Source organism: Patagioenas fasciata, chromosome 15, assembly GCF_037038585.1.
Source record: "Patagioenas fasciata isolate bPatFas1 chromosome 15, bPatFas1.hap1, whole genome shotgun sequence".
In the NCBI taxonomy this organism is placed as follows: domain Eukaryota; kingdom Metazoa; phylum Chordata; class Aves; order Columbiformes; family Columbidae; genus Patagioenas; species Patagioenas fasciata.
This window is the reverse complement of record NC_092534.1, coordinates 11024124-11050374: the sequence shown is the minus strand read 5'-3', so window position 1 is coordinate 11050374 and position 26251 is coordinate 11024124. Positions and strand designations below refer to the sequence as shown.

The window sequence follows — 26251 nt, the reverse complement described above, 5'->3', positions numbered from 1 at the left end:
GTAATTGACTGCTTAATTAAAACTATAATACTATAATGATTTTTCTGTCCTCGTGTGGTTTATTTTGCTGTTTACACACAGCATTTAACGTCCTCATTCCTGTCCAAGTTCTGTTCCCTGTTCCAATTAATTTTTTCTCATTTCTAGTCTAGACTAACCCTCCTTCCCTTGGCGAAGAGAATGCGTCTGACCCCTGAGAGCCGCCCTGCCCATCAGACACGAGCGGATTTGGGGGGATGCTCAGCTGTGTCAGCAGCACCACTGCCTGAGAATCCGGTCAGTTATGCTCTCATGGGATATCTTGAGATGCAGACACCACGATATATATCACAGCGTTTTCCTGGCATTTTTGTCATCGTGAGTTCCAACAAGCTCCCAGGATCTGTCCTGCGCTGCTGCGGGGGACAGCGGGGACACCGGACGGTGCCAGGCCGGGGGCACAGCGAGTACAGCAGCGGTCCGCAAGGTGACGCCGCGGGTACCGGCTCTCCTCTAGGGGGCGCTCGGACCGAGAGGGCGGGGCCGCCGCGCCCACGTGACACGAGCCTTTTGTCATGATGTGCTGGGTCACGCGGGGGGGCGTGGCTTGCCGGTGCGCCTGCGCGGGAGGCGCTGGCAGCGGCCCGTGCGGTTGGCGGCCGGGAAACCCCTCGGCGCAGCGCAGGGGCAGGGCCGGCCCAGCCGCCATAGCGAGCGCTCGGGCCTGGTAGCGCTGCGGGCGGGAGAGGGCGCGGAGGCCGAGCCGGGGCCGCGGGGGCCTCTCCCCGTCGTCCGCCCGGGCTGCGAGGGGGAGCCAGGAGGGCGCAACCGCGGCCCAGCTCGATCGTTGAGGGCCGAAGCCGTTGCGGGGGCCGGGGCCTCGCTGCGCCGCCGTGATGGAGTCCTGAGGCCTCCGCCAGCCGAGTCTGCCTGAAGCCGCGGGGCCTGGCCATGGCGGAGGGCCGCGGCCTCTGAGCGCCGCCGGCTCACCCGAGCTCAGCCCGCGCCGCTTACCCCGTCCCCTCGGTGGGCCCTTCCCGCGCCTCCGCGGGCCCTGATCGGCGCGGAGGCCGCGGTGCCACCGGCGCGGAGCAGGCCCGGTCCGGCCTGGCCCCGACCATGTCGTGCGTCCATTACAAGTTCTCGTCCAAGCTGAACTATGATACGGTCACCTTCGACGGGCTGCACATCTCCCTGTGCGACCTCAAGCGCCAGATCATGGGCCGCGAGAAGCTGAAGGCGGCCGACTGCGACCTGCAGATCACCAACGCCCAGACCAAAGAAGGTGCGTGGGGCGGCGGGCGCGGGGCCCGGGACCGCTCCGGGCGGCCTGTGCGCTGGGGCCTGCCCCGCGGAGCGTGAGTCAGCCCGGGGACCGGCCCGGCGGGGAGCGGGGGGGAGCGGGGACGCGATTGGGGCACGATCGGTGCTGGGGCCCCCCAGAGCAGCTCTTCTGTAGCTGCTATTCTGTCGGCTCCTTCCGGATTGGTGTGTTGGACGGGAAGAAGAATATGTGGTTGATGCGCGACATATGCTTGCAAAAGTGTGGTGTTCCTGGAATAATTCTATGTAAAATGATGAAGAAATGTGAGAGGATATCACAACGACAAGATATTTGTCAGATTTCTTGGAAATCTGGTGGCTGAAAGTGATAAAAATAAAACAGTGGCTCATTTGAAGAAAGTGGTTTTTCGTGACTTTTTTTTGTTTTCAACTTCTTTTACCCCACTTCATTGGAAAACTGATTTTGTGCCCGTTGCAGAAATCGCTCACTAGCAGCGGTGTGGATCAAGAGTGTATCTGAGAGTTCGAATTTATACAAACCCTTTAAAGCCATCTCACCACATGAGCGTTCTCTGTTTTGAAATTATACTTTGGAGTTTCTTGTTAATATAACTTCTTTTCTACACAAAAACCATTGTCATTCAGATGCTGTTGAGCATCATTTCATAATTAATTTCCAACCTTTTTTTTTTGTTCTCAGTGGTTTGTGTTAACTGTATCAAGGCAATACTGAAGTTTTACGGCAGAACGCTTATGGCGAATTTGTGTAAGAAATGTTCTTAGAGAAGTAATAAATTATTATAAATCTATAAATGATGTTTTATTCTCAGAGATTATAACGGTTCCATATTACTTGATATTTTGGTTTGGTCATCTGTCATCTTGATAGGTTTGAATGCGATTAAAGACTTTGCGATGTGACTTTCTAGAAATAAAAAGAATTATAATGTGTCTTTATTCTTTAAACATTTTTCCTGTGGTTCTGTGATGCTCTTACAATAGCCTTTTCTTTGAAATCTGTGCTAGTGGGTTTTTTCCTTTTCCTCTTTCATGTATTAAACGGAATAGTAAGTGCGCTGCAATAACTGTAACTTCAGCTCTGGCCTTTAAAGTGGTTGGACTGAAAGCTTGGTGTTTATATACAGATATTTAACCAATGTTTTGCAGAATATTTGTCAAAAAAACTTACCAGCACTATGATGGTTAGATTGTACAACATTCGTAGATACATTTCAGAAGTCTTGAATTCTTCTAGTAGTAGTGACTAAAATAATCAAAAACTTCTGGAAAATGTTGAATTTGCTGTGAGGGTTTTGCTGCAGAAGCGTCTCTGAGTGTTGTCTTCAGTTGCTCATGTAAGTTCAGATTCACAAATGGCAGCGGGCTGGGTGGCAGGGGCTGATGGCCGTGCTGGGATGGTGGAGTCTGTGTCAAACAGCCTGAGAACCAGAGTGTTGAGTGGGTTCAGAAACCAGTGGAGCCCAATTAGTATCACTCAAAGAAAAATGTTTTCAAATAGGCCAAACGTGTGGATTCCGTTGGAGCAGATGAGGAACAAAAAGTGTTTAGAAAAAATTCTGCTTATAAATATGTTACCCTGTAAAGTGTTACTGTAATGCACACAATACCAGCTTTACAGAGTGTGTTGCATTGTTTTTCTACCTAATCAAAATCCGGTGAAGAAAATGTATCTGCTTCACTAGGTCATGTTAAATGTGGTGTTACCTAAAGGAGAAGGTAAAGAAATATCTTTCATACTTTAAAGAGCATCGTGCTGGTTTGACAGGGACAAGATCCTCCGGTAGGTAGGTTGTGTTGCACTTGGACCTTTGTAAAATGAGTAGAAAATTTTAAATTATATATTAGCGACACAGGTGCTTACTGAAGTTTTAATAGGGGTGTTTTCCATGTGGAAATGTGTACATCCCCTAGTGGTGTTCAGAGTAAAGCTGGAGAAGATGTTTCAGTGCAATACATAAGATGCCAAATTTTTTGTTTATATACATAATTATAAATTTCATTTTTTATTAATCAGATGTAGATTTTAAAACTCATCTTCAAAAGATAAAGGAAAAAAACTAGACCAGGATATTCTGCCTGAGTGGGATGCTTGGAATTCTTACACATGGCCATAAAGTTTTAGTTTTTTATAACTTAGCCTGTGCAGAAATCCTGACTGAATGTGAAAATTAACTTGGAAAGAGCAAAGTGAAGCTTGGGTGGCCTGCTTGTTCAGAGCTTTCTGAATACTGGTGTTTCTCCTAATGGAAATCTGGTAATAGAAGCAATGTGAATATAAATTCAAAGTAAGTAGGATTTTAAGGCTTGTAACATGATGGACTCTTCTTAAGATGCTGGGAAGGCAAATTGGATGGTTGGGACCTGCTCTAAAAAGTGGGGGGGTGTCCTCCTCAATGCTTACTATAGGGGCACGTCCTGTAAAGGCAGAATTCCCTTCAAAAAGCCTGAACTCAAGAATGAAGCATTTAAACTTGCCTCCTTTTAATTTGATCTGAATTTCTTACCTGTCTTTTATAATAGATGTTCTGACAATATTGTGGAAGAACTGCAGACTCCAGAATTCAGGTTTCTTGAGTTTTCTTTCCTGCCCTGTAACATTCTGACTCAAAATACTTGGAGAATGTGCTATTCTGCTTCCCAGGCAAAATACAAAAGAAAAATATTAAACCAAGAATGGGACTCTGAGCTGGAAGAAGCTCTGAGCTGAGAGAAAGAATATTGTTCTTCTAAGACTGTCTCTTGAACTTAGAACTTGCTTGAGTTCAGTCTTGCAGCATGTGCTTGTCAGTGTTAGTAGTGCCATGATGTGATGTCTTCAAACTCATGAGAACTGGGACTGAAATCATTTGGCCTCCCGGCTGATGTCTGTCTACTGGGATGTCTTCAAGCCTGTGCAAACTTAACCTTCTAGAGAAGGCATTTAAGCAACTTTTAAAGCTTGCCTGCCACTGTGCCGTGTTGTATTCAGTGCCAGTCTGGGTGGTTACTTTGGTTACACCTCAGAGCGCAATTAATTCCTGAGCAGCCGTGCAGCATTGTTCTATAGAGCTTTCAGAAACAGCCTGAGGTTTGTGTTTCCTTGGTAGGGTTGAGTGTAATCCATGTACCCATTAAAACCGATGATGTGGATCCCATGCACAGGCTGTCCCCAGCGGGCTGGGGACTTCTCATGGTACTGCCAGCTGGGTTGGTGGTCCTTGGCCAGGTGCTTGGGGCAGACTCTGTTTGGTTCGTTACCGCATTATCTCCAGCATTGCTGTTGCAGTCCCAGTCATGCTGAAGTGGCAAGCAGTGCCAGTAAGACATTAAGACATCAGGCGGTCTGTGTAATCCGATTAATCATTGAAAGTATGTTAGGTTTTATTGACTCATACTTTCAAAGCAGTATAGGTGCTCTTTTGGAGCACAGTACTGTGTAATAATAATGCAAATGAAAGTTCTGTGAGCCATTTGGCCTACTGAACTATCTAATTCAAGAAACGATGACGTACTAGTCAGAGGTGAGATCATTGATACCTATTTTGGTGTAAGCTGAAAACGCAGAAATAGCCCACTCCACGAAGGGGTTTTGAGGCAGTGCTTTCAGTGCCAGCTGCAGAGATGGGTTGTCACAGTGTGCAGGTGCTGTCGATTAGAACAGCGTTACAACATCACATCATGAGGAAGCATATTTTAAAGCACTAGGGAGAAAATGTGTTTTTGGGAGTTCCCTGTTTTCTGGGAGAGGCAGCCTTGCATGTTAGTTGTCTTTTCCATCTCCTACTCTGCAAATCTTCCCCCAGTAGCATAATAGCTGGCTAGCAAGGCATCTAAGCCTAAGAAAGGCTTTTCTTTGCAGTTTCACATACAGGCTTGCCTTCTGATGAGCTTCTTGTGTTACCTGGGTGAAAATACTTCTCTAGATGCTCAGATGCTTTTGCAGTGCTGTCAGACTCAAAGTGGTGGGTTAAAGCAAGCTATCAAAGTAGAAACCTTTTTCAGTAATTCGATTATAGCATCCGTATGACTCAAATTATTAAAACAAGCAGAGTTTCAGAATTACAGATTAATTTCAAAATGGGATTTTTAAATTGTGCATGAAGTGCAAAGCAGTATAAACTTCAGGGCACAACTTGAGCTGTTTACACTGTTTTACAGGAAGAAGGTTGTGGACGGTAGTGCAATTGTTGATTTGAGATTTGAGTCAGTATGAGGCAGCAGGCAAAATAGCTATTTAACTTGTCTGCCTCCATGCATTGCTTGAAATTCTTTCCCTCGACTCTTTCAAGCATACTATTTCTTGTAGAATATCTAGCAGGTTTTAGACTATTGTATCTCTTTTGCTCTTGTCTTTAATAGAACATCCAAATCTTCCTCTGCTTTTGCAAGTTTTCTGTGTTAATTGAATCCTCATTTTTAATCACAGGTCAGATTGGCAGAAGCCCAGTAGCCACTTACTGGCCATCACTGGCAGCAAAATAAGTTTTGTGCTGTAAGGGAGTAGGAATCAAGGGTATTGTTACCTCCAGCTCTGTTGAACATTTCACTTGAAGCTCTGCTTGGCCAGTGTGCAGCAGAGTGTCACCGCTCCCTGCAGATGTGCAGCTGTACTGAGGTTCCTGCCCATAGAAATAATATCCTGAAACATGGAGCATAAACTGTGAAATGTTTCTATTTTGTCTCTGATCATGGGGCAAAACCACCCTGACAGAGCTTAACTAGATATAGAGTGTCTTTGGTTTTCAGACCATTGTTCTGATTTGGTCTGCAAGTTAAGGGCTTTTAATATTTAAAGCTGTAGGCAAATTACAGGGAATGGCTGCTACTAGTGATTTAAAACATGAGTCATATCCAGCTTGTGTAAGTACAAAATAAAAACCATTCTCGTGGAGTGATCTTTGCATTTTAAGCTTACTCAGTCCACGTGTCCCAGGTAGTTTTTTGCTTGGGCCTCATGCAAGAGTTCTGAAGGCTTTTCTCCTCTTCAGAAACATGGGGTAAGCCAAAGCAAAGCATGGGGAGCTTTAGGCACACACTAGTGTCCAAAGGCTTTTCAAGGCTGTCTTCAGAATTAGTTTTGTTGGAGTCTCTCTGCTCTGCAAAAAGTGAATCAAAAGAATTCACGTCCCTTTGGTTAATTTGAACCTGATGATTAGCTTAAGAGGGGGGATCCCATTCTGGTTTAACCCAGTTCTGCCATACTTGTGAAAGCAAGCTCAAAACCCCCAAACATGTCATCCAAATTCTAGCACTGCCAGTTTCATTCCAATTTAAGTCTAAACACTGAGCAGCTGCAGAGTGTGGTTGCTGGTGGATGGACCTCCATGTGAGGGAGGTGGCTGAGTCTCTGTGCTCAGTCACTCTTGAGCACCAGCAGCACAGCTGGAACATTTGGGGATAACAGCTTCAAAAGCCATGGTGCAGTTTTGGTGCTTTAGCCAAGTGCCTGTTGTGTTGCAGGACAAGCCAGTCAGACTTTAGGAACTGGTTTATGCAGGTGAGACTTTGCTGTGCAGTGTTTTTCTCCAAAGGGTTTGCAGCCTAAGAGAAGCACAAGCATCTTAAGCTATATCAGGAACAAACCTTGTGTGTTAGCAGACTCTCCTTTAGTGACCTTTGGGACCACTTTGCTGTTGGTATTCAAAGTATTAAAAACAAAAAAAATGCTGCTTGCGTTTGATTATCAAACCTGAAGATTTCTTGGAACGTACTGCTGATGTGTTCAGACAATAAAAGCATGATGTTACATATAACATTTTGCTTTTATATCTGCAAAGGGGCTCTCTGAAGTGCTATGTAATTACATGTAAATATATATTCTTATGAATTGACTGGTTTTTTTTCTGTATTTATGTTGTTTTCAGAATACACAGATGATAGTGCCCTGATTCCTAAGAACTCCTCAGTAATTGTTAGAAGAATCCCTATCGGAGGAGTTAAAGCTACGAGCAAAACATACGTTATGTAAGTACCTGTAAAGCTTTGCATTCTTTGTGAGGGGTTGCAGTGTGTTCACTTTTTTCTCGATACTACTTTACAGAGGCCTTCGGATTGTATCTTTCTTGTTAAAGCTGCTGCCAGTTTTTGTTGTAATGGGGTAGATTTTAATGTGTCTGTTCCAAAGCAGACTCATATTTGAGGCCTGCTGGGACATGGACTTCCAATTCCAACAGTAGTAACTTTTTAGATAATTCTTTTGAATTTTTTCTTGGGGTTGATTTTTCTGAGACCCAATTTGTAGATCTGGTTTCCTCTAGAGGGAGAGATTCCTCATTGTATAGTAAAGACAGCTGTGCATTGTAGTGTAATCTTATAATTTGTTCCCATCTCAGAAGAGTCCGAATCTCAGTGTTTAACCATTCCTTATGTTTGGAGGTGGGGAGGCAGGACATGGCAGATATTCTTATGCCCCTAGTCCGGGGGTTTTGCATACAAGCTGTGGAGGAAAGACTAAGGGTTGCCAATTGGCAAGCCATGCAAAGAAATTTCATTCTTAAGTGATTCCTTTAGTTTCCTAAAGACAATATCCTTTTCAGACAAGAGAAAAAGAACAATACCCTTAAGTGTCCTTGCCTTTTGTGCAAGTAAGATGAAGGAATAATTAATCCTTTCTGAACTTGAAACTTAAGTAATCACATTACCAAATGTTACTAGTAATCTTTGGTTTTACCCTAAGCTGGTATCTGTTCTCCGGGTTTTAATTCTGTATTCCTAAGATTTATGGAGGACAAAGGATTGGCTGTATTGATTAAAATTACAGGTATTCAAATGCAATCCCAACTATGGGATTGTTGCTGTTACTTGTGTATTCATGCAGTTCATTTCTGTATCAGCTACACTGGCCTTGTTTGAATGGTCATGTTTTCCAGCTTTCGTAGCTATGCCTCTCCACCACAATTAGTAGATATTATTAGCTTGTGGTTTTGCTATGTCTTTCTTTTGTTGGTTCTCAGTAAAGTAGACTGAGTTAATGTGTGTCTCAAACAAACAGTACAGCAGCATCCTGGTACCCATGAGGCATTTGCAAGCAGGAAAAACCTGAATTTCTGTGGTTCTGCATGTACACCTAGAGCATGTTACTGCAGTAGTGGTTGCAGTGCTTTCAGGCACTGCCTCGTGAATCTGGATGCCCAGTGTTGTGCCTGTAAACATGGCCTTGTTTGAGGGGTTAATTTAAGTTTATATGCTTAGTGCTGTCTTATCGTGCATCCTCCATTCCTGGTTGGATAGCACCCTCTCCTGGTGTTGTGATGCTGCCCTAAAATGAGCATAGGTGCTGCTGGCATCAAAGTTCAGATAAGTACCTGCATGTGGGGATAAGGAAAGAACGGCACTGCTGTTCTAGCATTACAAATTACCGAGGCAGATGAGCTCCCTGTTCCTTCATCTGGAAATATTGCAGAAGCAACTGGTAGAGTGGTTCATGTTTGAGGATTATGAACGTGTGCTTCAAAAACTTGTTACTCACCTTGCAGCATGTTCTTCCTAGTAGATGGCTGAAAAAACCATTGTGTGCCAATCTAAAGTATTTCCCTGTAGCTGAGGGGATCGGTGGCTGTCACTGCAGCCCAGGGTGTTCTGGAATCCTGAGCCTTTCTGTCCTAGAGAAATTCCTCAGCAGCCTTTGACTTGCCTCTGCTCATGGGAGCTTTGGATGATGTGTGCATTGTTTGTTGACTGTACCGGTGGTTGCATGTCTGATTCATGATGAGTAGCATGCAGATACAGATTGATGAGTATGTGGAACCTCAGCAAGTTTTCAAATGTAATACATATTTCCTAAAATACTGTAGCATTTTCAAGATTATCTTGAAGCAAATTCTGGCAATTAAGACCTTTTCTTTTGTCACAGGACTCCTAAATCGCACAAAATCCTAGAAACTGCTTTCAGGTGACATTTCTACTCCTATTTTTAGTCAATATAGCGTATGTAACACATTCAGTATTTTGGCACTTTGATGGCTCACTATAGTAGATACCTGAACATGGTGCTTGGGCTTCCACAAAGAAACACTGTTCTCAAGGCTGTGCTGCTGACACTTTTATTATTCCTTTGTCAGTTGACTGATGTTTCTACACTTAGTAAACTTGCACCTCAGAGTGTCTGGACCATCTCTGTTCTTTCTTAGAAATACAAGTACTGTATCTGGTACTGTTTGCAATCCTAGGGATACATGATTGGCTAAAGCTGCCTTCATATTCAGGTGATTGATTATTTAAGAACACAAAACTGTAGTACAGACTTAATAGATTTGGTGCTTACATAGCAGAGACAAAATACCTGACAACTTCCTCTGGCACTGGTGTGTTCTAGATCTGTCAGTCTTGGAGTAATTTGTGACAAAGTAGAACGGTGGTTTTGGGGATGTTTTAGTTGCACTGTTTATGGAACTGTTTATGTATACACATACACAAATGTTTATGTAGACAAATACATTTCCACATTCACTAAACTATGAGAGCATAGTGTTGTGATGTTTGGGTTTTATAATGTTTTCACTGTTTTATGTTGGGTACAAGTGCTTTTAAAAAATTCTTACCACTTTTATTTCTTCTTCTAGAAGTCGAACTGAGCCAGTGAGTGGGACATCAAAAGCAGTATGTAAAAACACAATCTCACACTTTTTTCTACACACTGCACTTAATTCTAAACAATGTAGCCTTTTATTAATTTTTCAAACATTAACTTAATATATATTTCCAGTAAAACGTAGTCAATGTTGTGAATACAATGTATTTGATTCAACGTAGTAAAAATCTGAGTAATGCCATTGTTCGCAGAGTTCTAATGTGAATATTGGTATTTGTGCCTAGTAATGCATTGTATTTCATATTGATATCCCAGAGTATTTCCTGTATGACTCTGTGTTGTACAGATAATGTACGATCGTTTTGAGATCATGTAGGTTCGAGGTTTGCACAGTTGAACATGGTGCCATGTTCTGCATCTGTCTGTCTATAGCTAGTAACATGTATGTTTGTATAGGTTGTTGTGTGCTTTTTGTTTCTTGCAATAAAAATTGTTTGGAGTGTATTTTTTGCCATTTTCACATTGTATCACTTAGCTTTTGGTTTTAAATACTTTTTTTTTTTGCCTAATGGTTTTTGAAAATGTAATCAAAAACCACTGAGAAACCATTAGTGTTAAACTTGGTGCTGTTTCTTACCTTTGACTTGGGGGTTCAAACAAATACCAAACCAACATATCCCACGTTTTGAGGACAGTTCTGTGCAGCTCCGTGATTCCTTTTCATGTCCTTAAATACTTGGGTATCTGTTCCTAAAACTGTATAATTGAAGTGATATTGTTTGGGCCCCTCCGAGTACATCAATGTATTTAATAGATTGCCATGAATTTAAATATTGTTGATACACAAAGTGGTATTCTAAAGTTCTGCATTTGATCTTTCCACTTTATCTAATGAAGCAGTTTAGTTTAATAGTTTGTCTGCAATTGAAAATATCTAAAACCCGGTGTACGTATTTTGGCACAGGGTTAGAGCCTGGTGCGCTTGTGAGTAAAATCCCTGCCATTTTTCTGAACTTCTGCCACAGTACATTTTTGGATGTGGGTGTTGTCAGAGTTGGCTGCTGCTTTCATTCCCCAAAGGCTGAGCCTTTCTTTAGTATACCACCACTTGCCTTTTACATTTGGAAAAGGGGCAGCATTTTTCTTCAGGTTTGAAAACACTGTTGTTCTGCTGGTAGAACATAAGTAACACGAATATACTTGGCTGGTAATGGTCTAGATCTTGGTTTGCCACTTGGGTTGCATAATATGTGTAATGATGCGTTTCAAAATAGTCCTTATAGTATAAAAATTACTATTTGGTGGTTTTTATTTTTCATCTTTATTTTAACGGCTTTTTCTTCACTAGAATGGTGTGAGGCATTACACTAACCCTGGATCATTGGATTTGATCACTTTATAAGCTGTTAGGATAACTAATCTAGAAATTCCTGAACTCTGGGCTGTGTTCTGTGAAGAATGCAGCCTCTGGTTCTCATGGAATGCTATACAATCAACTTAAAATTGAAAACCTTTCGTGTGTAGGTCTAAAAACACTAAGTCTAAATCTACATCAGTAATTGTATTGCCGATTGATTCAAATTCCTTTTTGGACGTGAATGCCTCTCATTGTGAGTTTGAGTTAGTTTAACTGTCCCAGTGACCCTAGTAGTTAATGTAATGCATTTATGTAAACCACGTTTACAGTATTTGATCTAATTCAGATGGGTTTTTATTTATTGAAAACAGTTATTTTTCTTTTTGTTTACTAGCATGTGTATAAACACAAATCACATGTTCATAAATAAAGTTAACATTCTTTTAGCCTTGTGTGTTCCCTGGCATGTCTGTATTACATTTCTAAGTAGCATCTGACCATGAGATAACATAGATCTCTTAAAAAAAGGAAAATCCTGGCGTGGGAGGGAAGGCTCAGTGTTAGTTAGGTCTGGTTAAAGTAGAGGAGCATTCCTTGGTTGCTCTGCTGGTGGCACCACAGCGGGTGATAGCGGCTCCTGGTTCTGGAGACACCGTGAGCTTTGTTTGAAACTAACTCAGGACCCGGGCTGAAGTGTGGGGGTTTTGTTGTATTTTAAATATGCACATTTCTGTATGTATTTCAAAGCAGGGCCTGCATCTTAGTGTGGTAGGAACAAATCACTGGAAAGCTTGCCAGTTGTTGAGCAGTCAAGCAGCAGAATTAAAATTAGTTAACATTAGTTTTTTAAGCATACACAAAATCTTACACTTGGAATATTTCTCCATTGTCTTGCTCTTATGTTAGCTGTCCTCCTATGCTTGGAAATTTGTGCTGCTGTCACTACAGCCAAATCAAGGGAGAGGGTCTTGTCTTGTGTGATGGTTTGGTGCCTGCACAGTCTCGAGTTGGGATTTGTCCGTAGAGGCTGCACAAACACAGTTGTGCCCATTGTTGTAGCGGTGTCAAACACAACCATGATCCTTCCAGGCTGAAATTGTTGTTTAGCCAGGCTATTGGGTTTTGGGAAACCGCTGGCATTTAATCGTAGCATTCCAGCAGTGAGATGAGTCTTTTCCTCCTATTTTCTGTCCCCTTTCCCACTTGCTTTATGTCCATTTCTATTTGGTTTTTTTCATGAAATTGGAGTTAATAGATGGATTCTCCATTCTGCTTTGGGGTGGGGAGCGTTTGGTTTTTTCAGTTCTGTAGTATTATCTGAGGGTTGTGTACAAGTTTCATGGACATGTTGTTTCTGCTTGACTGATGGGAGAGACTGGCAGGAAATACTTCAGAAGAAATTTAAATGAAAGAAAAGACACAAGCATGCAGGATGGTTGGAAGATTGCCATTGGGCAAACGTATTAAATAGGTCATTAATTATCTATTTGCTGTTTTTGATAACTTTAGAAAGGAGTGCTATCACCTCCTTGGAGAAATTAGACTTGCCTGCAGGCTATGAAATAGCTGCTTCCTAGAAAAATACAAGAGCTCATTAATAGTTTATTAGCTGTTATATTTCACTTACTGGTCAGTACTAGGCTTCAGTAGGGAGCTTTCCTAATTTCTTGTTTGCTTCTGAAAAACATAAATAAAACGTAAAATGAGAGTGGTTGTGCTTGCCATGAGAGAACATGGACCTGTTTTTCCCCATGTGAAACAGAGTGGCATATGGAGCAGGAATCTTCAAAATACCAATCTGGCTTCCTTTTGAACAGAACTAGGAAAAAAATCTGAAAGAAACGGAAGTTGAATCTGCTGGTAAGACCTGCAACAGGACTCTCTGTCTTTCCAGACCTGGCTGTTCCTCTCCAAAGACGCATTTTCTAGAAGTTTTTAGTTAGTGGTGCGGTACGATTGGATGTGCTTTCCCAGACATAGAGAAGGAATGATTAATTGGAGTGAGGAGTCATCTTCCACATGTACATAGTTTTTCCCCAGAGTCTGCTAAAACTACTCCCTTGAGTTTGTTCCGTGTATTAGATAAGAAAGGACAACAACTTTTTCCATGGAAGGATTTTAATCACATCTGATCAACTCAGTGACCTCTTGAGGAGAACTGTTCAGTTTACAGGGGGGAATTTGGTTCTACGTTTTTGAGCAACTTAAGGCATAAGCGGCATGATTCAGGTGTCTTTCTGGTGATGTTTTGCTCATGTAAACTTAACTGCTGCTTGTGGCAGAATATAATTCAGTGTACTGGAAAAGGAACAAGCTAAGTTACCCGTTTCCTTGGGGCGCCCGGTACTGCAGCCCGTTCCTGGGTTGCCTGGGGCTGGTTCCCCGCAGTGTCCCGGGGCAGCCAGCGGGAGAGTGTGCTCGTGATGGGGAAAAAACAGCAGGGTTGTCTTCTGGAGTGTGCTTTACATCATCAGGAGTGTGCTTTACACTTTCTTGCTTTTGTTCATTTAGTACAGGGCTGCTATCAAAAACTGATTCTGGTCTGATAGCAAAATATTAAATTCTTACGTTTCCCAGACTAATTGGATAGTATGGCCTGTGATCTAATAAAATACAATAAATCAGTTTTCTCAATTCTACACAAAATGGTGGGTTACTTTTATGGCTGGCTTAGACTGGTGTTTTATGGGGTCTGGTGAGTTTGGCATTTTTAAACTCATTGGGAGCAGGGGCAGAGTTCATGTCTCAGGGCTGGTAACGCCTGTGCTTTATTCAGACAGGCACATGGTGTGTTCACAAAAGCATAACCATGTGCATTTATAAATAGTGAGACATCAACAGATTAATATACAAAATACAGTGAAAATAATTTTCCTGTAGTGATGCTTACTTCTCAAATTTTTAAAAATCCTTTGTAGCTGACAGTTGACAGCTTCCTCTGCCTTCGACTTGTAAGCAGTTGGGAGCATTTGACAGGGATTCTCTGAGATATTCAGGAGCATTAAGTTGATCTTAAGTGGGTTTGGATATTTTAGTTTCTCATTAACATGGAGGCACTCTTGAGCTGTCAGAGGTTTGCACCTTGTTTTGAATAACTACAGAAATGCCTCTGTCGGTGCCACTCAGAGGATGTAGTGCAGGCTTGCAGAGTACAGTAGAGGTTTTCTGTTGCCATGTTTTGACTGTAGAACTTGAATATGTGTTTAATTTTTTGTGAACAGATTGATGACTCTTCTGCATCTATTTCTCTGGCCCAGCTTACTAAGGTATATATATATATATATATTCTTGTCCAATACTTAAAGTGTTTGCTTCGTATTTTTAAATTTATACTGTGATCGATAGCTGGATAATTGTTGTAATTTGAACAAAACTTTAATTTAATTTTTAATAATTTAAAGTATTTATTTTAACTTTAAAACCCGTGTATATTTTGACACTATCCTGTAAAGAGTAGTTCCCAGTTTGGGAAGATGGAAGGGGAGTACCTTATCAGCCTCAACATAATGTTGCAGTGTTACTCATCTTCAAGACACAAAGAAGAAGCACTTCAGAAGCTGTTTACCGTTTTTCATACGTTTCGTTAATTTTGCGTTGGAAACTAACACAATTTTTACAGAAGAATTTAATTGGCTGTAAGTTATGGACATTCCGGGGGGGGTTGCAACAGCCAAAGTAGAAGCATTTCGGTAACATGGACAATTGCATGGCTATTTTTGAATTTCTAGTCATTCTAGTGACAGATACATTATTTGAATGCTGCACAATTTCACAAGTTGTAGTATATATACAGTGGACAACACAATCTAATTTGTTTGAACGCAGACTGTGTAAATTGTGTAAATGTACCTAATTGTTTATAGGAATATACCAATGTGTATGTGTGGCATATTAGCAGATGTGACCTTCTGGAACTGTTGTAATGCCATGTTTTGCTCTGGAACTTGCATTTCTTGCTGCACGATGTGTAACTGTCTGGGAAGCACTAGTGAGTGCTCGGTGTGGCGAGGGCAGGGCCCCTGCACCCCCACCAGGTCTCCTGGGTGCACGGGCTGGGGTTCATGGCCAGGAAACACAAATCTCCTCCCACTGGTAACTTCTTCCCCCTCTCACTGCACAAATTAAATCATGTACATTTGGCAAAAAAAGAGAAGTTTGGAAGGTAGGCACCAAGAGAAATTGGGCTCCGTTAGTGCCGTCCCTAAACATGTCCTTGGTTCTGTAAACTTGTGAAGTTTTACTCCAAAATGTGAAAAACTGTCCAAGTGGTATTTCGGACAAATGCAGGAATGTGCCATAACACAGCTCAAACCTGGTACTTGCTCTAAGCTCTTTAGTGCAGCCTGGCTCAGCACGGAGACAATTGTGTTAACCGTTTTCTGCTTTATTATTACTATGTATTAAATGCCATATTGGAATTTTGGTCTATTCCTACTAATGTTTTGTGGTTTTCGGCTGTGTTTTGTAAACCGTTTGGGTTCAAACAAATTAGTCACCTATCTGTAAAGTTTTCTGTAAATGTTAATGGAAATGACTTCATAGCTGTTGATCTGGATTTTATTACTGTTGAGAAAAAACTGTGTATATGAAACAACCGTTTAATAAAACGTTGAAACTAGTTGGTTGCTTTTGTGAATGAATGCATCTAAAAGCAGGAACGAGTGGTTGATCGGAGTGGTAGGTGCTTGAGGTCCAGACCACTGCCAGTCACTGCCTTAGACCCTGCTTGTATCTGGACTAGTGTGCAATAAAAACATTGGAACAAATGCTACTTTAAATAAATCAGCTGGCTTCAGTAATTTGAAGATCTAGTTCTGCATAAGGTATATATTACAGTTTGTGTGTTAAAAGGACACAGTCAACAGGAAAAAAAAAAGAACCTGCAGGTGTTGCTCACTGTGGTTAATCAATCTGCAGCAATTAGTAGGGGAGGGCCCTGCAGTCTGGACTTGCCTGCAGCACCATGGCCACGCTTCTGCTGAAGAGGGCTTATAAATAGCTTGGTTCCTTGTAATGCTTACATGTCAGAAGCTGAATTTCAGCAAGCAAAACCAACTTCCCCAACTCTTAAGTTGTGTGTCCTTTTAACACTGCAAAATGTAAATACTGATACTTGCATACATCTTTCTCAATTAAATGTGCAGTGGATATCTTCTCTTTCAAATAGTCTGGAGCTTTAAAATACCGTTTAAAAATCATGGATAGTGTATTTTTTTCTACACATAGCTTCAGTTCGCTTTGAAGAAAATTGGATTGGTTACACAAGTCTGTATGTAAGGTACAAACAGAGCCTAAGGTTTTGAGTGCCCAAGATGCTCCTTTCGAGTGGGTTACCAGGCACAGAAACATCATGTCATGGCGTAAGGACTCCCCAGAACATCTTCAGGACAAATGTGGTTTATCTAAGCAGCTGTTTTCATGCAGCCTCAGCTGGTGCTGTGCTGCTCTTTACAGGATTGGATGAGTGCTGTTGTCTTGGGCTGTGTGGGCTTAAACGTGTTTCTAATGCGTGTGTCAAACAATTACCTGTTGAACAGACCGCCAATCTGGCTGAAGCCAATGCTTCCGAGGAGGATAAAATAAAAGCTATGATGACACAATCTGGCCATGAATATGATCCAATCAAGTAAGTGTTGATAATGTCAAATCTGTTCTTTGAAGATTCTGAAAAGATTGTAGAGATGTTTGTTTTAGCAAGAGACATACATGGATACCTTTTTTGTTTTTTTTTTCCCAAAAACTTGTAGTTACATGAAGAAGCCTTTGGGCCCACCCCCACCATCATACACCTGCTTTCGGTGCGGGAAGCCCGGCCACTACATAAAGAACTGCCCAACAAATGGGGTAAGATGGGGGAGACTTCTGGTGTTGCTTGGTTTTCAGTTGTATTTGGTTTGTTTTGTGTTGTTTTTCACCCTGGCAGTTATTTAACAAATACATGAAATACTCATATTAAAAATTGTTCCTCTTGGGGTGAAATACAGAGACTGTATCGTGGTGTTGCAAAGCTCTTCAAGGGAAGCCAGGAATTAGACATGTAATTTTTTTTTTCTAGGTCATAAGCATTAGATACATCTACAGATCTTTCTCTGTGAACATTCATTTATATTTTCATATATTTCAGTATTATTGGAACTGTTTCTCTTTTTTAAGCTTTTCTGTGATAGCTCAGTTTTTAGTATCTTGTATAGAAAGCTTATGTTTCTGTTGAGCTCACCCCACCTATTGAATATTTGCGTGTTTTTATTCCATGAGTGTCTGGTTGAGGACCGGTCTTACCATGAGATATGTCTGCATTTCTTTTCTTAACAGGACAAAAACTTTGAGTCTGTTCCCAGAATTAAAAAGAGCACAGGAATTCCAAGGAGTTTCATGATGGAGGTGAAAGATCCCAATACAAAGGGTGCTATGCTGACAAACACTGGAAAATATGCAATACCAACTATTGATGCGTAAGTATGGAATTAATTGGACCGACCAAAAAATCAATGAGAGAAACTGTGTCAGTGCCCAAGTGGTGATTTAGCCAATGCTTGGAAAAGTTTTCCTTTACCCATCTTTAACTTCTTTTCCTTTTCCTTCCTACCCTCCCTCCAGGGAAGCTTATGCTATAGGAAAGAAGGAAAAACCTCCCTTTTTACCGGAGGAGCCGTCTTCTTCCTCAGAAGAAGATGATCCTATTCCAGATGAGTTGTTATGTCTCATTTGTAAAGATATAATGACTGATGCAGTCGTTATTCCCTGCTGTGGAAACAGTTATTGTGATGAATGTAAGTGTTACCGCCATGTTTGTTAGATCATCACATCTGATCTTTGAAAGCAGAAATGGATAATGAAATTACTTTGTTACCTATTCTATTTAATATTTAAGTGTACTTAGAATGGGAAAGGACACTTCTTGTAGAAAGAAAAAAAAAGGGGGGGAGGGGGCAGAAAGCTTTTTTCCGTCCATATATATCTACTTAAAACCTCTTTGCATGCAATGGAATGAGTATGAGAAAAGAGCATAATCGTGCAGGTGATTGCAGTATTAGATATCGACTGAATTTAGTTTGTCCGCAGCCTTTTCTCCCACACAAAATTACCACCAGCTCTGGTGACTCTGAGGTCTGCAACAAGCAGATAATTGGGCATTTATTCCACATTCTTCTCCACAGGAGAGTTGGTTAAAACCTTCAGAATTCAAACCTGCTCATGGTTTTTTTAAATGTGTTTTATTCATAAACCTTGAGATTCTGGACTTCTCACTGTACTGGGTAGTGGGAAAAAGTCCAGGGGAGATATCCAGACACAGCCCACTCTGCACCTTCAGTGTTACAGGAGTGAAGTATCAACTGTAGAGTTATTTGCTGCATCCTAGAAATTTTTTACACTATTGAGCATTTATAGCTTCATTCTCTGTTTCAAGAGCCTATCCGCCCATTAATCATATACATGTGTTTATAATTCATTAGAACCTCAAACCATTCCTTAGTTTGGCTAAAATCTGTTTGGATGGTTGTCATTACTCACAGGTATTAGGACAGCGTTACTGGAATCTGAGGAACATACGTGCCCAACGTGTCATCAGACAGATGTTTCTCCTGATGCTTTAATTGCCAACAAGTTCCTACGCCAGGTAACATTATGACTTTTACATAAACCATTTGTGAGAAAAGTCTATTTGTAAAAAGCTGGATGGGAAGAAAATAATAATTTACATCTCCTTAAGCAAGGCAAAATTGAATAAGGCTAAATTTAGTTTTCAAATGCATTCTCTTACAACTATAGAGACAATCTGGCAGATTCACACTTTTGTTTGGCATGATTGCCTCACTTTCAAATCCAGTGTTAACACCGAAGGACTTCAAATACAGATACTGAGTTACTAATTATTAACACCAGTGTTTAATGTGATGTGTTCATACAGCTATATGTTGATTTATTTTAGGATTATTAGCACTTAGAGAAATACACAAGTGATTTTACTCCCTGGAGGCTTCTGTTCATTTATCTACTGAAGTTTCATGTTACCTTCTTGTGAATGTTTTTCTGTCTTCAGGCTGTGAACAACTTCAAGAATGAGACGGGTTACACAAAAAGGCTCCGTAAGCAGGTTCAGCAGCAGCAGCAGCAACAGCAGCAGCCGCCACCACCGCCACCACCAGCACCACATCCCCCGCCGCTGATGAGGCAGACCATCACACGGCCGCTGCAGCCGCTGCTCCGGCCGGCGCTGGCCCGGCAGCAGGACCCGCTCATGATCCCGCTGGCGTCTCTGGCCTCACGTTCGGCCGCGCTGCCGTCGCTGGTGCCCGGGCAGGCGGCTGGGCTGCCCGTCAACCCGTCGCTGGTCGTCTCTGATCTGCCCCCAGCCGTGTCACTGTCTCTCCGCGGGGAAAAGCCGGATGGGCCTTTTCGGTAAGTCAGTCTGTGGATCAACATGAATATACAAGATGCTAAAATGCGTGAGTTAGATTCTTCCTGAGCTTCTCAGCTAGCAGTTTATATATTGTTAGTGGCAGTTGCAGATAATTGTGGAAGTTGTGGGGTTTGTTTTCCCTTTGAACAAGGACGCTTTAAGCTGGAAGTGTGCCCCATGCAAGAATTTTCTCAGCAGCATTCTCTGTTGGGTTCCCTTTCAGTCACTCCATACAGGTTTACGCTAAAGAGGAACTTTTTGTCCCCAGGACCCTTTGATTTAGGTGGCTGCAGATCCTGAATGGACCATTTAGTGAGATCAGACCTTCTTGAGTGCCTTAATTTCTCTAGCACTGAGGGAATACTTCCATAAGAAGCGTAAAAGCACAATTATAGGTAAAATTGACCGGATGTTTTGTGTTTTCACAGTACTTCTTTTGAGCAGTGTTTCTATAATCAATATTATGATAAGTCAAAGTCATCCTCAGTAACACAGTGTGGTCAGTGATGCATAATAAACATTGAAACACTGTAAATTTGAAGTACTTACAAACATGAGAGACATAAGTTTGCGAATCAGTGAAGTCATATGAAAATACATTTAAAATCTGTACAGTTGTTTAGGACTTACATCCTCTCAGCTTTATGCCTTGAATGCCGATAGCAGCTCTGTCCAGAGGACTGTTGGGCTCAGAGGTGCCCTTGGATACAAAGGAGCACAATTCTAAGGGAGCCTCTGAATTAGCACAAACATTTCCTAAGAGATTTTCAGTTCTTGCCTCTTCCAAAGCTGAGATTCCGTGTGTGGGTGATAGGTTCCCTAATCCTTTCATGTGCAGCTGGTTTTATTTTTCACTTCCATTTACAGTAGTCAGCCTTTTCCCACCTTGAGCTTTACATTTCAAGTATCGCTTCAGAAAACTTTGAATAATAGGAATTTGGATTCTTTTGTAGTGACCCTGATTCTGTTTTACCTCCTGCTGCTCTGGTGACTGCCGCTGAACTTTCTAAATCTTCCTCTCTGTCCATCAGCAGTTTGTTGGAAGAGAAGGTAAATTTTATTTCAACATATGCCATGCTTCTGGTATTTTAATAGAGATTAGTTTCTAACTGATTGTATTTGTTCACAAGGGCTATCAGGTTCCTGTACTACGACAGCCGGCATTGCCGAGTCTTCTGGGCCCCCAAGGACAATCAATACCCACAACTGGTAAGTAACTGTAACTTTAGAATTTCCTTTGAAAAATCATCTTCAAATAAACTGAATGTTCTTTGTTTTTCCTTTTTCCTCTCCCCACTCCAAAGGTCACCCATTGAGAGCTGGTGCCATTCGCTCAGCAGGTGGCAGACCAGGCTGGGAACTGTAAGTATTCTACAGAAATTCAGTGTATACCTACTTGTAACCAGTGAAATTACGCTGTAACAATAACTTATACAACAACTGATGTATATTGAAGTAATTACGCACAGATAGTTGTGGAGAGTACAAGTGGTAATTAACTTTTAAATGGCTCAGTTTGAATTAGCTTTAGCAAAGGGGATCTGCGCTTGCAGTCAGATTATTTAAAATAAAACTTTAGCACATAATTGAAAAGAGGACTCTGAAAAATGAACAATTTTTGAGGAAACCATGATTACATATAAAACCTAAATATAATTAAAAGATCAGATGGAACGCTATCCTTTTGATTTCTGGCAGAACAGGGCTGAAGGAATTGATTTCCCAATAGAAATCAGCCTCCAACATTCCTTAACAACTCAGTTCATACTGATTGAACAAATTGTTGGAAAAGTCAACACTGTTATTTTACAACAGTGTCTTCAATTTAGTCATCTCACCCAGCCAAGCTGCTTTCTCTTGGAGAGAGAGATATCTGCTTTATCTATTACTGCAGTGTCACGTTTGTCCTTCATCTTGCTATGTATTTGTTACAGTAGATTGCAAGGGTGTGTTTATTGAAACAAAAACCAGGATCCATCCCACAGATTATCTAAAATCTCAAATTCAGTAAGCAAGAGAATAACAATTCAGGAACAAGACCAGGAGTCAGCAGCACAGGGACCGTATGTGGGAGAAGCAAAAAGCAGTGGAGAGCTGAGCTGATCCTGTGTGGTGCTTTGGGGCTGAGCAGTGGGGATGCAGCGGAGGGTGCTGAGCACGGCTGGGGGCGCAGAGCAGCTGCTGCACTGGCTGGGGAGGGCGAGCAGGAGGATGGAGCGCTGAGCCTGGGTTGGAATGAACAAGGAAGCATGGAGGGAAGTGCTGAAGTTGAGAAGAAGCTCTTGCCAATGCGCTTCCGCTTCATCCGCTTTTCTCTTTAAAATCAGGGCAGAGCGTGACAAACAGTGACACGTGTTTTTGGGTTTCTTTAGTGCAAACCGAGGCCGCCCGCACAGTGACCGTGCCCAGAGGACTCAGACCCCATCGCTCCCAGCATCTGCGCCCGTATTCGTGCCCGTGCCCCCGCCGCCGCTGTACCCCCCACCACCCCACGCACTGCCGCTGCCACCAGGGGTGCCGCCACCACAGTTCCCACCGCAGTTCCCACCGGGGCAGCCCCCGTCCACAGGGTATGGGGTCCCCCCGCCGGGATACCCCCCGGCTCCTGCCAACCTGTCGTCGGCCTGGGTACCCACCGCAGTGCCAGCGGCGCATTCCAACGCCATCCCGACCACACAGGCGCCTCCTTTGTCTAGGGAGGAGTTTTACAGAGAGCAACGGAGACTAAAAGAGGAGTAAGTATTTGGCTCAGTGGCATTCCGTTGTTTTTCATGTTTGTATTTTGATAGCATATCAGACTGCAGTTACACTGAAGTTCATCTGACATAAGCAAAAATGACAGTTTTTTTGCCAATATACTTTTTCATTGCAGATGGTAAACATGCAAAACTTAAACCAAAACAAATGTAATTCTAAAACTTCCCCTAAAACTTGTAGGAATTCTATTTGTTTTTGCTTAAATAGGATGTTCACCTTTTGCATTTGCATGCAATATACATTTTCTCATATTGGCCATGTTTTGTTTCTTGATGTCTTTTTGTAATAAAGGTCGAACTATAATTGTAATAAAGGTCAAACTTATTTTAACAGGGAAAAGAAAAAGTCCAAACTTGATGAGTTTACAAATGATTTTGCTAAGGAATTGATGGAATATAAAAAGATTCAAAAGGAGCGTAGGCGTTCGTTTTCCAGGTAACTGCTTTACATGTCCGTAACGGAGAAGCAGATTGTCTAGAAGAATCAGGAGGAGTTCACTCCGCCTCTGTCGTTAGCTGGATCGGATGATTCGAGAGTTCTGTATGTAGGGTACTGGCTCAAACATGGCAGAGAGTGCAGGGGACTGAGAGCTCCAGTTGGGCAGCAGTATTAAAGAACAGGTGGTTTTTATTCAAGCTGCTCTGCAGTAACACCCTTCACATCCCCACAGCCGGGAGCAGGCGAGAAGCTGCACAGGGGTAGTTCTGGAGTTTTGCATCTCCCTGTTGTGATTGTACCCATTACCTCAGAGCACTCCAGAGGAGATGTGTGAGAAATTGGCTTCCTCTCCTCTTCTGGTTGCCTCATACAGATATACAGAGAGATTTTCACCTGGACTGCAGACTGGTAGCTTTTGCTAGTGTTTTGTTAACATTGTTACATTTTTTTTAGGAATTACAGAATCAGACTTGTTTTTAAGGAAATCTTAAATTGGTGAAAGGCTTTGAGAGAAGGAGCGATGCTAATGAACATAAGCAGAGTAATGTGAAATAGTTCTTCAAAACATAATAAAAAACTTTTGAAGAAAAAAATGAGGGAAGCTGATCCTTCCTATCCCAAAAAATCCCTTGGGCAGGAGTCTGAATAACTCTGGCAGTAACGCTGTCAGGATCTTCCCTGGAGTGATGCCATTGAGTCCTGTTACTAGCGACTGAGTTTAGAAGCTTTTAGATATGTTTTTTCTGAAATTGTGGTCACTAGCCTTGGTTTGAGCTAGAGGAATGCGCAGATTTTTGCTAGGACATCTGGCTAGAAGCGTTGAGTTAAATACTGCTTTATTGCAGTACAAGTAATTTGCATCATGCACGAATTGCTGAATAAGGAGTGAAGTTAAATAGACTAAGCTGGCATTTTAAAATTGAACTTTACTGTCTTCAGGCTAACTTGTGTTTTCGTGATGTTTGATACTGCACTGTAGCTGTTAAGAATGGCTCTTTTGCATCTTACTGCAACAAAAAATGGTTTGCACTGCATGTAGTTGCCGAGTAGTGAAAAATGTGCACGTTCATGTACCAGTAGAGGCCAGTGTGCACCGCCTTAAATCAATCTCTAGCTGCAGTAGTTTGTGTGATAAGAGTGAGTGGAAATAGACTTTACCCTTCTGTATGTTTTTACACTAACAAAGCAGCAGCTGGTCTATCTTGTAAGCAGAAACTTTTACATGTTATCAAGTTTTTCGATTTGCAGTAGTGTTATGTCAGCAGCTGAAAGAAGCTTTGACATAAGCATATGGAGAGAAAAAAAAATAGGAGGAAAAAACTGGGGAGAGTGACTGTTTTGAATTAACTTCTTTTTTTTTTTTTTTGTGCTCTGTTCTTTTTAAGGTCCAAGTCTCCCTATAGTGCTTCATCTTACTCTAGAAGCTCGTATACCTACTCCAAGTCACGGTCGGGTTCCTCCCGCTCTCGCTCCTACTCTCGATCGTTTAGTCGTTCCCATTCGCGTTCCTACTCGCGATCGCCGCCGTATCCAAGACGAGGCAAAGGGAAGAGTCGTAACTATCGTTCTAGGTCAAGGTCACATGGGTATCACCGGTCAAGGTCGAGGTCACCCCCGTACAGAAGATACCATTCACGGTCAAGGTCTCCAGTGTTTAGAGGCCAGTCTCCCACTAAACGGACAATCCCTCAAGGGGAAGGAGAGAGGGAGTATTTTAACAGATACAGGGAAGTCCCCCCGTACGACATGAAAGCGTACTATGGCAGATCTGTGGACTTCAGAGATCCCTTCGAAAAGGAAAGATACAGAGAGTGGGAAAGGAACTATAGAGAATGGTACGAAAAGTTTTACAAGGGCTATGCCGTTGGCGCTCAACCTCGGCCTCCGGTCAACAGAGAGAACTTTTCTCCAGAGAGGTTTGGTCCACCTGGGACCAGACGAGAGAATTCACCATATGCACGGGGACGTAGGGAGGAGTATCCTGGTGGACAGAGCCACAGGAATCGTAATATAGCTGGAAATTACCCTGAAAAACCTTCTGGCAGAGAGAGCCACAGCATCAAGGATCCCACAAAATCAAAAGAGAAGGAAGTGGAAAATCCACTGGGAGATGGCAAAGGAAATAAACATAAAAAACACCGGAAGAGAAGAAAAGGGGATGAGAATGAAGGATTTCCCAATGCTGAGTTGTTAGAAGGTGCAAGAAAACCAAGAGAGCCAGTTACAGCGGAAGATGTTAAAACGGACTCTCTGTTCATGGTCCCGAGCAGAGATGATGCCACCCCTGTGAGAGATGAGCCCATGGAAGCAGATTCGATTGCTTTCAAACCGGTGTCTGAAAAGGAGAAAAAAGAGAAGGACAAGCCAAAAGCAAAAGTTGACAAAACAAAGCGGAAGGTGGAAGTGACTGCTCCTGCAAAGAAAGACAACGTGGTAAAACCAGCTAAAGCTTCCCAAGAGAAGGTGGACACTGACCGGGAAAAATCTCCTCGAACAGAACCTCCTGTGAAAAAAGCAAAGGAGGAGTTGTCAAAGACAGACAGTGTTAAAGCATCTTCCTCTCAGAAGGATGAGAAAGCTCTTGGTACCCCACGGAAGGTTCACCCAAAAGCAACAAAAGATCATCCAGAAACCAGACCAGCCAAGGAGGAAAAGGCAAAGAAAGACCATCCAAAAGAAACCAAGTCAGAGAAGCCCTCCAACAAAGAGGACAAGTCAAAAAAGCCTGCTGAAAAAAGCAAACCTTCTGATGCGAAACCTGAAAAAAGAAAAAGAAAAGTAGATGAAAAGGCTGACAAAGAGCATGAAGCCACTTCCACAAAGGCCTCTAAGCCAGAAACTGCTGAATCGAAAACATCGCCAAAGGGGAAGACTGAGCCTGATGGTGAAAAAGGAGAGCGAACTCCAGAAAAGGATAAATCTGCTTTTAACAACCCCGCGAAGAAGATTAAACTGAACCGAGAAACTGGCAAAAAGATTGTGAGTGGAGAAAATGTGCCACCCGGTAAAGAGCCTGTTGAGAAACCTGAGCCGAGCAGCAGCAAAGTGAAACAAGAAAAAGTGAAGGGAAAAGTGAGAAGAAAAGTAGCAGCAGCTGATGGGTCTAGTTCAACTCTGGTAGATTACACCAGGTACCTCCTTGATTCTTTTCTTAGTCTTTCTCCCCCGACCCCTGCCGTACAATTCTTCATGGTGACTGCTGAACAGCTAAATCCATGCTAAACAAGTCAATAACCTGTGATCTTTCCTGCTAAACTGTACTTGTGTCAAAATCAAATTGCGTTAAAGAAAACGAGGGGTCTGTGCTGCACAGAAAACTGATAAGGTTAATTTGTTGGTGACGTGTTTGACCTTTACTTGTGTGACTTTTTTTCTCCCCATTCGTTACACGTTGACTCTTTGAGGTGTCCCTTCTATGTCTTCCTTCAAAACCAGCTTTCTGCTAAAGACAAGGATAACCAACAGGTCTATACCATGCAATATTTAAAAATATTTAAAGTGTTTT

General features: G+C 42.2%; 1 protein-coding gene across 5 annotated transcripts in view; it reads left to right on the top strand.

Moving 5' to 3' along the window:
* The first annotated feature begins 635 nt into the window (after positions 1 to 635).
* RBBP6 (RB binding protein 6, ubiquitin ligase) overlaps positions 636 to 26251 on the top strand; it is a 28327-nt gene continuing 2711 nt past the window's right edge. Inside the window, exons 1-17 of one of the 5 annotated variants that reach the window (XM_065850757.2) lie at positions 636 to 1264; positions 7128 to 7227; positions 9116 to 9154; positions 9825 to 9861; positions 14372 to 14416; positions 16688 to 16776; positions 16898 to 16994; positions 17463 to 17602; positions 17748 to 17920; positions 18665 to 18768; positions 19192 to 19550; positions 20583 to 20601; positions 20682 to 20760; positions 20856 to 20913; positions 21924 to 22286; positions 22642 to 22743; positions 24132 to 25877. In XM_065850757.2, coding sequence (XP_065706829.2) covers positions 1099 to 1264; positions 7128 to 7227; positions 9116 to 9154; positions 9825 to 9861; positions 14372 to 14416; positions 16688 to 16776; positions 16898 to 16994; positions 17463 to 17602; positions 17748 to 17920; positions 18665 to 18768; positions 19192 to 19550; positions 20583 to 20601; positions 20682 to 20760; positions 20856 to 20913; positions 21924 to 22286; positions 22642 to 22743; positions 24132 to 25877 — 3716 coding nt within the window. In that variant the 5' untranslated portion in view covers positions 636 to 1098. Of the gene's footprint in view, positions 1265 to 7127; positions 7228 to 9115; positions 9155 to 9824; positions 9862 to 14371; positions 14417 to 16687; positions 16777 to 16897; positions 16995 to 17462; positions 17603 to 17747; positions 17921 to 18664; positions 18769 to 19191; positions 19551 to 20504; positions 20602 to 20681; positions 20761 to 20855; positions 20914 to 21923; positions 22287 to 22641; positions 22744 to 24131; positions 25878 to 26251 lie in introns of all 5 variants that reach the window. The other 4 variants (XM_065850755.2, XM_065850756.2, XM_065850758.2 and 1 more) reach the window with 4 other exon arrangements.